Source organism: Diaphorina citri, unplaced genomic scaffold, assembly GCF_000475195.1.
Source record: "Diaphorina citri unplaced genomic scaffold, Diaci psyllid genome assembly version 1.1 scaffold1023, whole genome shotgun sequence".
NCBI classification, from domain to species: Eukaryota; Metazoa; Arthropoda; class Insecta; order Hemiptera; family Psyllidae; genus Diaphorina; species Diaphorina citri.
Window position 1 is genome coordinate 1 of NW_007378453.1, and position 10918 is coordinate 10918.

Genomic DNA, 10918 nt, shown 5'->3' on the forward strand with positions numbered 1-10918 from the left:
AAAGTTCCCTCAATTTTTTTTTCTCTTTAATTTAGTTTCTGAAAGTTAGTCTGGATTTTACGATTTAACCATTTTCAATATTCTCCTAATTTCAATTATTTCATCAGATTATCAGTATGTAGGTAGGAGTGTGGGCTTACGACAAGTGGGAACCGTATAGGATTACGTAAGCTCCCACTAACTTGTCCTAACTTACAGACCTACCGACCTATGAAACCTATTATTCCCTCTACTTATGTAAAATTCCAATACCTACACCACTGCTTCCTTATCAGAAGCTATAACATGTTTCATTGACTTTCGCTAATTTTTCCATTGGTCATCATTTTTGTTTTTTATCTTCTACTCTTTTTTTAAGGACCTTATCTCCCCAAGCCAAGACTGGAGTAGGTATACAATCTTATGCTATACTTAGAGATAAACATATGAGTCCGAAAAAAAGTCGAACATTTACCTATGTATACCTATATATTAAATTTAATAATTGTCAATATTATCAATGGAGCAGTTGCAAATGGGTAAAAATTATAAATAAATGGTCGATTCCTATGTAAAAAGTTGGGAAAAATCCAAATCTCAGGTCAAAACTCCGAAAAAATAACTGTAAAAGGTCGAAAATTCAATTTTTATTTTGTTCTAATGAAAGAGTTCAAATATGTGTGACGTCAGACTTTACGCAGTTGTTTTTTTCGTCCGTTAGGTAGCGCCACTATGCAAGGAGCAGAAAGAACTGCGCAGAACGTATGCGCACAAACAATTAATGCGTTGCCTGCGAGGGAGCTTTGCTCGGGACATTTGATGTGACGTCATCGCCTACGGGAGCGTATGCCGTCAAAGCTCACGATTTACTGGTATTTTTTAAATCGATTTATCTCGGGATCTAAAAGTCGTAGAAGAGAAAGAAAAATTCCGTTGGTCCTCATTTTTCCTGCTCTATGACTTAACAGATAAGGTTCGTTCTCTGATCGACCGGCTTTCTCCTATCCTGCCCTTCTTCCCCCTTTGATTTTGAGACGATAAATCCGTCCTTAATAAGAATTTATTATAATTCTCAATTAAAAAAAAAAACTCTTTTTTTGTAGGTAGGTGCCTTTTTAAGGTAGGTACCTGGGTACCTTTTTAAGGACAAAAAAAAGGAGACAGGAAAATAACTTACCACTGACTCTTCCTTGGTGGCGGTCTGGGATTCCGTTTGAACGGGCGGCAAAATGTCCGGTGCAGACATGACTGGAGTTTTGTCTCGTCCAAATCTCGACACAATGATTGTCAAATTGGACCGCAGGGGACCAAATGTAGGTCCATAAGGTTCAGTTTAATATACAGATCAATGTGTTCAAAGAATGCTTGAGGACCAAATGTAGGTCTAAAAAAAGTGTAGTGGAATGTGTTCAAAGGACCGAATTTGGAGTAAAGTTGTGTCCACATAATATAGTCGACGCCGTCGATCGACGAGGTGAGTCTATGTTGTCGAGGCAGTGTACGGTTTCAGTCGACGTTGCTCGACGGCGTCAATTTTGTGTGGACACAGCTTAAGACGCGATGTACCTACATAAATATGAAAGTTAAAGAGGTCTGGTTTTATGTTATGCCGAATTTAGATTGTAAATATTTTAGTATAACTATCAAATTTTTTACTAATTTTATTTTATCGTATGAGTTAATCACACAAAAGGAAGCGAATGGACTGCAAAACGTACGCTTGGGTCCATATACGATAAAACCTCAATTATATAAATACTCAACAAACCAAATATTTCTATGTATAGATTTAAAATTAAATATACCTGATTATTTTTACCTTTTGACTAAAAAATAATGTGTAGTTTTGATTCCTTCCTAATGTCTCAATCTTCAAACACAGTTTTTCTACGAAGAAAATTTCCTTGAAAGTCAGAAGTTTCAATTTCTGCGAAACAGTTAAAAAAGAAATGGAAAGCAAACAAGATCATTTTATGATTGAGTAAAAAAATGATCAACTAGGAATATAATGTATTATAAGAAGTAGGTAACTAATATTTCTTTAAACGAAATAAATCAATTCTACGAGAAAAAAATAGGTGGGTAATTTTTATCATGTCCAAAATAGTCAGTGCAGAAATATCTAAATTATATAACTTTAATTCTTTGGTAACAGTATTTTAATTCTTTGGTAACAAATAATGTTTAATGGAAAAGAAAAGATAAAAGACGGCATAAGAGCCAGCCTAGTTAGCTTGGTTGGTAGTGCGTCTGCCTTGTAAGCGCTAGGCCGCGGGTTCGATTCCCGCCCGGGGCGGATTTCACCTTTACCTTGTAAGCGCTAGGTCGCGGGTTCGATTCCCGCCCGGGGCGGATTTTATCCCAAACATATAAGGTTCATTCTCGAAACGGCTGGCTTTCTCCTATCCTGTCTTCCTTCTCTCCTCTCCTACAGTTCCCATAACATTCTATTTCTATCATACCTCGCGCCATTTCAATGTGAAATTTTGTCATTTATTGTATTACCTACTTCGTTTGATGTTTTGTTTCAGAGGAGATCTGGATGCTGTAGAGAGGTTCGCGTATGAATTCATCGAAGATTGCTCCAAGAACAATGTGGCCTATGTAGAGGTCAGATATATGCCACACAAACTGCTGGGCACTGAGCTATATCAGATGTTAGGTTACGAAGGTAAGTACCTACTGAAAATGAAACGGTTGGAATTACATATGTACTTACTTAAGTTTACTTGTCCTGATGCTTTATCCCATTGGAGAAAGAAAGAAAAAAAAAAAAGGTTTCAATGGAGGACCTTAAAGAGATTTGATAGAGGGAACTGTGACAATAGAGGTCTTATCGTCCCGAAATCGAAGAGAGAAGGACAGGATAGGAAAAAGCCAGCCGTTCCTAGAACGAACCTCTTCTGTTTAAGACAAATTTCGCGCGGGCGGGAATCCAACCCGCGATCTAGCGGACTAGCGCTTACCAAGTCAAGCGGTACCTTCTGTCTGGGCATGAGATTGTACAGTCTGTCTCCCTCGGTAAAATCCTGAATATAGCCCTGACTTTCTTGGGCACTCAAATAAGTAATATTAATTTCTTTCTTTTCCTCCCAGGCCTCAAGGAAACCGTGCGTCGAGTCTACCAGGGGCTGAAAAGGGGGGAGGACGAATTCCAAGTGAAGAGCAAATCCATCTTGTCCTGCGCCACGAAATGGCCTGTGGATACCGTCCCTGATACGCTTAGACTGGCCCAGAACTGTACTCATTATGGAGTGGTGGGGATCGACCTGCTGTCGATACAACCTGAAACCGGCCCTCATGGTAGGTTTTTTGTTCACAAAGTTTCATAGCAATCGGATGAGCGGTTTGGCCAGGCATAAAGTTCAAACAAACACACACAAACAAATATTTGGTTTCAGGCGGTAGAAATCTACCATACAGACCGCGTAGGTCATGGTTACAGTGTGGTAGAGGACAGCAACATTTACAATTCCTGTCTCCAGAAGAGAATACATTTCGAGTGTTGTCCGTGGTCCTCTTATCTGACTGGGGCCGTACCGTTCCATACTCGGACCCACCCTATAGCTCAGTAAGTAATATACAGTCTGGTAGAGGACAGCAACATTTACAATTCCTGTCTCCAGAAGAGAATACATTTCGAGTGTTGTCCGTGGTCCTCTTATCTGACTGGGGCCGTACCGTTCCATACTCGGACCCACCCTATAGCTCAGTAAGTAATATATAGTGTGGTAGAGGAAATTGGGGATCTCGCTCAGGAAAAAGGTCTCTAGAGTCTAGAGCCCAAAATCAATGAGCTTCATTAAAATCACATAAACCGTTCGAGAGTTTATACTCAATAAAGAGTTGAAGAATTTCTAAAAGGGCCTGAACAGAAGACTTTAATAGAAAATCAGTAAGCCTACTTTGTAAGCGCTAGTTCACGGGCTCAATTCATGCCCGGTTTGAATTTTATCCTAAACGAACCTTGCATTCGTTCTCGGAACGGCTGGCTTTATCTTATCCAATCCTCTCTTTGATACAGTTCCTTTTATCAAACCTCATGAAAAAAAAGGTGATCTTGAAGGTCCAAATGGAACCGAAAAAGTAAGGACTTAACTAAGGAGCATGAGGCAAAATGTCAGCTCCCATGGCATAGTGGTCACTGCGCTCGCCTTGCACGCGGGAGACCCGGGTTCGATTCCCGGCGGGGTCAAGAAATTTGTATTAAATCATATCACAATAAATTAGGGGTTCTCAAACTTTTTGACAACACTCCCCTGTCCTCCAACAACAAAACAATCTATCAAACAAAAAATCTCTCAGAAAAATATAGATCAATCTGTCATTTTCAAATCAAAAACAATCACAGAATGTAACAGACAAAATTTAATAACAGATTTCTAAAATTAAAATAAAGATTTAATTGAATTAAATTCACTTATTTAATTGCCTATCTACTTTTATTTCATTTGAAATTTAATTTGACTTATTTATGGCCGAGGCCATAATGGAGCAGTTGCAAATGGGTAAAAATTATTAATAAATGGTCAATTCCTATGTAAAAAGTTGTGAAAAATCCAAATCTGAGGTCAAAATTTCGAAAAAATAACTGTAAAAAGTCGAAAATTCAATTTTTATTTTCCGTTCAAATGAAAGAGTTCAAAGATGTGTGACGTCAGACTTCAGGCAGTTGCCTCGCTAGGTAGCGCTAGAATGCAAGCACCCTGGCGGAGGAGCAGAAAGAAATGCGCAGAAACGTATGCGCACAAACACATTCATGTGCTGCCTGTGAGGGAGCTTTGCTCGGAACATTTGATGTGACGTCATCGTGTACGCGAGCGTATGCCGTGACGTCAGAGTTCACAATTTACCGGTATTTTTTCAAGTCGATTTATCTCGGGATCTAGAAGTCGCAGAAGAGAAAGAAAAATTCCGTTGTTCCTCATTTTTTCTGCTCTTTGACTTTGAAACATCACCCAAGTAAGTGCAACTGATCATTATAGTTTAAGTTTAACTCTTGAATTAAGTAATCTGATTAGATGGAAATTTTATCTGGTTGATCAGATTCTTTAATCCAAGAGTTTAATCTTAAACTGACTTTAAACTCTCATTGTGGCCTCGGCCATTCTGATCCTCAATTGAGGTATAAAATGTTCCTTCTAAAAAATATTTTTACCTATCACAATGCAAGCATATGTTTTAGGAAGTGTCTACTCATACAACCAAAAGTACGTAATTTATTGGAAATGCGATGTTGCCGAAATCTGAACAGAGCTTATAATCTTAAAAAGTGTGCACAATTGGTAACGCTTTCTTCCTTAGAACCCAAATTTTTTATTATTATTATTTTTATTAACATAACTAAGGAGCATTAGAGGTAAAATGTCAGCTCCCATGGCATAGTGGTCACTACGCTCGCCTCGCACGCGGGAGACCCGGGTTCGATTCCCGGCGGGGTCAAGAAATTCGTATCATGCAAATGATTGATTCCGTGACTGGCTGTTGCGGGGCTCAGCCTCGTGAGGAAAATGAGTAGGTAGCTATGACATATAAATGCGCATAGCGACCGGTGCTAGCATGGTAGGTAAACATTGGATTTTAGGATTATTGAGATATTGGGAAAATCCTACAATGCTGCAGTGAGCACCAAAGTTGTGAAATGATAACACAAAGAAACTGCATTTACATTAGAGGCAAAATTTTCTTTGAAACTTTTTGCCATCTTTTTCTTCCTCTCTGGATAAAATGTTTGACCATTTCAAGAATAAATTTGTGGCCATTTTTTCTTCAGATTTGCCAAGGACAATGCCAACTTCTCTCTGAACTCCGATGATCCTACGCTTACCGGTAGATATCTGAATGAGGACTACCAACTGGCCCAGTCCTGGGGGTTCACTAGGGAGCAGTTCAAAATCATCGTAAGTAGCTATGCTGGTTATATATGGGTGGGACTTGGAGCAAATTAGCCACTTGTTCTTCTAGTACCTATCCTAACAAATGTTGGCAATTAATTCCTCTCTGGTGAAATATCTTAAAGGCTCACAGTGAAAAGAAAAATTTAGTGGTTGGGTGGAAGAGCTCCTCCAGGAGAACCCTGCCACTTAAAAGAAAGCCGTAAAAAAAATATGAGGTGTATTTTCCTTTCGGGAAACTGTCGGAATCTGAACAAGTTCCCTCTTGGAAACCTTATTCTTCAATGGTTGGGATTGAGCCTTCTTGTATTTCCAATGGTTCAGTACAGGCGCTACCACGCCATCTAAAGAGGAGACATAAGCTTCAGAAGAGGCGAAATCCTCTGTTTCCGAAAGAAAAATACAACCATTTTGTTGGCTGCTGGTTTGAAAAGTCTTGTATATGAAGTGACGAAAAATTCTCTAGCTTGGTTGGTAGCGCCTAGGCCGCAGTCTCGTATTATTTTCTATTCAATTACTTTTTTTTTTAGAATCTCAATGCTGCAGAAGCTAGTTTCCAGCCAGAGCACGAGAAGAAGGAGTTGATAAAACTGCTGGAATCCGAGTACAGCGATAAATAATTATTCTTTTCTATTCAATTACTTTTTTTTTCAGAATCTCAATGCTGCAGAAGCTAGTTTCCAGCCAGAGCACGAGAAGAAGGAGTTGATAAAACTGCTGGAATCCGAGTACAGCGATAATAACGAAAGTTGAACAACAAATTCACCCAATGATTGTCAAATTGGACCGCAGGGGACCAAATGTAGGTCCATAAGGATCAGTTTAATATACAGACCAATGTGTTCAAAGAATGCTTGAGGGCCAAATGTGGGTCTAAAAAAAGTGTAGTGGAATGTGTTCAAAGGATCGAATTTGGAGTAAAGTTGTGTCCACACATAGTCGACGCCGTCGATCGAAGAGGTGAATCTATGTTGTCGAGGCAGTGTATGGTTTCAGTCGACGTCGATCGACGGCGTCAACTATGTTTGGACACGGACACACGGGGTGTACCTACATAATATAGTTAGAGAGGTCTGGTTTTATGTTATGAAGATGAATATAGATCGTAAATAATTAGATTACCTAACTATCTTTATACTAAACGCGAATTTATCGCATCAGTTAATCATATAGTTACATAAAAAGAAGCGAATGGACTGCAAAACGTACGTTTTAGGTACGTGCACCAAAAACTGTACGTTTTTCTATACGATAAAACCTTAATTATATAAATACTCGTCGAACCAAATATTTCTATGTATAAATTTAAAATAAAATATACCTACCTGATTATTTTTACCTTTTAACTAAAAAAGAATGTGTAGTTTTGATTTCTTCCTAATGTCTCAATCTTCAAACACAGTTTTTCTACGAAGAAAATTTACTTGAAAGTCAGAAGTTTCACCCCCGTATGTATGAAATCTAAAGATAAACTTAAGTTTAACTTAAGTTGAAAATCTTGCCAAATTTCATGAAATCTAGCCAGTTATCGGTCAAATTATGAAGATCGCCCAGATCTTCGAGCTTAGTTAGGAACCAGCTTAACTCCATGCACAAAAAACCCACTCTGAGGTTTAGGTGTAGGGGCAACTGCTCCCAAAGATGCGTTGAGCTTATGCGAATCTACGAAGGTCAAATTTCAATGAAAATCAGCTGTGAAAGCATATTGTTTTGTTTTGATCATTTAATGGCCGGGTACACAAAGTGCGAATCTACGAAGGTCAAATTTCAATGAAAATCAGCTGTGAAAGCATATTGTTTTGATCATTTAATGGCCCCGGGGCCACAAAGTGAGTTTAAACTTGTTTTAGCTTAAACTCTCGGCTTAAGCAATCTGATTGGCTAAAATTATTGAAACTTTATGAAATCAACCAATTAGGTACAGTCGAATCGGGATATAAGAGAATCCAGGAGACCGACCTTTTTTCTCTTATATCCAGGTTTCCACTAAATCCAGTTTCTCTTATAATGTGACTTTTGGACAAATTCTCTTACATAGAGAAACGAACATAGAAAAAGTTAGAAATGATATAAACGAAATTAAAATTAAAAAGTAAACAAAAAATATAAACAAATGATTATTATGTACATTAATACTTGTATGAGAGTATACATGTTGGTTCTAGTGATTGTTGTTAGTGTTGGTGGTGTTTTCTCTAACGATTAAATTTTCCGGATTCTTTTGTTGACATTTTGTTGGGTTGAATAGAAAAATACACGGTTAAAAGCTTTTAATTTTCCGAAAAAAAAAAAAAAAAAAAAAATGAAATTTAAACAAGTTTTTATTTTTCCGAAAAAAAAAAAAAAAAAAAAATGAAATCTAAACCATCAATTAAGAAAGACCTTTCTTAGGGGGTTAACATCACTGCATAACTACTAAGGTCTTAAGTAACGTGGGTTTTGCCCTTCATTCACGCCTCCTCACATTAACCTCAGCCAGCCTGAGTGGGACCAGGAAAAACCAGTAGCACACAATTGTCCAGATGGTCACCCATCCGGACACTAACCACGCGCAACTTTCTTAACTTTAGTGATCCGTTGGGAACTGGTGTATTCAAGGAGCTATCGCCGTTGGCTCGTAAGACCTTTAACACTGCAGGAATTGAACTTTTCGTTTGGAAATCGATCATAATATATAATTATGGTGAGCGAAAAGTAAAACATCTATTCATAAGAAGGAAAATCCGTTTTGAATAATTAATCTAACTATACGTAAACTTTTTTTTTTAAATAAAGATATGTGAAAGTGTGTGCAATAAATATAAAAAATAAATGTTGATTTTTGTTGTTAAAAGTTACAAAGTAAAATGCCAAGCAGTACACTGCCCCGGGAATAAACTTATGGCAGTTCTAAATTAAGGAGTTTTTTATTTGACGAAACACAGTTTGGTGCAAAACTGGCTCAGAAATTCAGCTTCATGTCAAAGTTTTAATACAGCATGACTGTACTTGGCATTGGGACGGGCTCCTAACTGGGGACAAAATACTATTGGTGCATTCAAGGTCAAATTATGAAGATCGCCCAGATCTTCGAGCTTAGTTAGGAACCAGCTTAACTCCATGCACAAAAAACCCACTCTGAGGTTTAGGTGTAGGGGCAACTGCTCCCAAAGATGCGTTGAGCTTATGCGAATCTACGAAGGTCAAATTTCAATGAAAATCAGCTGTGAAAGCATATTGTTTTGATCATTTAATGGCCCCGGGGCCACAAAGTGAGTTTAAACTTGTTTTAGCTTAAACTCTCGGCTTAAGCAATCTGATTGGCTAAAATTATTGAAACTTTATGAAATCAACCAATTAGGTACAGTCGACTCTGGATATAGGAGAATCCAGGGGACCGACCTTTTTTCTCTCATATCCAGGTTTCCACTAAATCCAGTTTCTCTTATAATGTGACTTTTGGACAAATTCTCTTACATAGAGGTCCGAGGTAAGCGTATTCTCTTACATAGTATAGAGATAAATCGATTACCTTGGGCCAGAAAAAAATTCTCTTATATCGAGGTTTTCTCTTATATCCAGGTTTCCCTTATATTTCTTCTCTTATATCCAGGTTTTTGGCTCAAAAATGAAGGGCCCAGAAAAAATTTTCTCGTATCCAGTTCTCTTATATCCAGGTTCGACTGTATGAAAATTCCTGGTTCAGTTTTGCACCATGTTAACTTCCCTTGAAATATGTACACATGAAAACCTCTCCTTGAAAATTCTCGTCTAAAAACCTAGCAAAATTTTCAGGTTTTCTAGAAAATTTCCACATTTTCTAACGTATTTCTTTAGTCGTAGAAAAAAGGTAAAAATTAAAGGGATTCATTTAGGAAGGGCCTACGAAAATCAAGTTTTGAAGTTTTTGATTTCCATTGAAAAGTATTGGGTAGTTTTTACTAAAACTCATCTATCTTAATCAATATTGGAGACATTAACATGATTCTTTTTGGAACTGATTCTCATCAACATTCCGCATTAGAAAAGCCGTTTTACACAAAAAGAACCCCAGCTGGATTAAGCCCTCCTTACATGAAAGCCTTTCATCGAGAGTAATTGGTAATAATTAAAATATTTATGAATAATGATTGACAACAGACTACTAAAATACTAGAAATGTACATAAAAATAATAAAAAAAAGAGACTGATACACTAAAAAATAATTATTGCCTACCTATTTATTAAATATCTAACTAATTTCGGCTCCCTCTCTTTCTCCTCCGAGACTGATACACTAAAAAATAATTATTGCCTACCTATTTATTAAATATCTAACTAATTTCGGCTCCCTCTCTTTCTCCTCCTCTCTGTCCATGCTTTCCTCTCTCTTACAAACTCTCATGGTTTTAACACAATAAAGTAACAGTCTGAAAAAAGATGAGGTTTGAAACAGCTCCTTAGCTGTCCTCTTAAAATATTTTGAACTTGAAATCAAGATACTCATTCAACTTGAAATCAAAATACATACCTTGGAATCAAGATAGCTACTTGTTTGTTAACTTAAAATCAAGGTATTCTCATTCACCTTGAAATATACCTTGAAATCAAGATACACATTTCTTACCTCGACTTGAAATCAAGATTCTCCACAGCTTGAATTCAAAAATTCAAATTCATTCACCTTGAAATATACCTTGAAATCAAGATACACATTTCTTACCTCGACTTGAAATCAAGATTCTCCACAGCTTGAATTCAAAACCTTGAACATGGAATCAAGATACTTATTCCTTACCTAGAAATTAAGCCGATTCAACTTGACTTCAAAAATCTACATCCCACCTCGAAGTGAGATCAAGATACATACACTGATATCAATATACTCGACCTTGAAATCAAGATACTCGACCTGGAAATCAACATACTTGACCTTCAGAAATCAAGCTACTCGGGGCGCCAAGCCGATTCGATTCAACTTGACTTCAAAAATCTACATCCCACCTCGAAGTGATATCAATATACTCGACCTTGAAATCAAGATACTCGACCTGGAAATCAATATACTTGACCTTCAGAAATCAAG

General features: G+C 37.4%; 1 protein-coding gene, 1 long non-coding RNA gene and 1 other non-coding gene across 3 annotated transcripts; all 3 read left to right on the forward strand.

Moving 5' to 3' along the window:
• The first annotated feature begins 1340 nt into the window (after positions 1-1340).
• On the forward strand, positions 1341-7148 carry LOC103513765 (adenosine deaminase-like). The gene is made up of 6 exons (XM_026826889.1): positions 1341-1357; positions 2511-2650; positions 3076-3293; positions 3381-3550; positions 5753-5879; positions 6528-7148. Exons 1-6 carry the CDS (start codon positions 1341-1343, stop codon positions 6624-6626), a joined length of 771 nt encoding a protein of 256 aa, XP_026682690.1. The 3' UTR covers positions 6627-7148.
• Positions 5350-5421, forward strand: Trnaa-cgc. Its single transcript has one exon. It is a non-coding gene; the product is annotated as a tRNA-Ala (tRNA).
• A 262-nt stretch (positions 7149-7410) lies between the features above and the next one.
• LOC113469305 lies at positions 7411-10029 on the forward strand. Its single transcript, XR_003392764.1, has 2 exons — positions 7411-7632; positions 9055-10029. It is a non-coding gene; the product is annotated as an uncharacterized LOC113469305 (long non-coding RNA).
• The last annotated feature ends 889 nt before the right edge of the window (positions 10030-10918 follow it).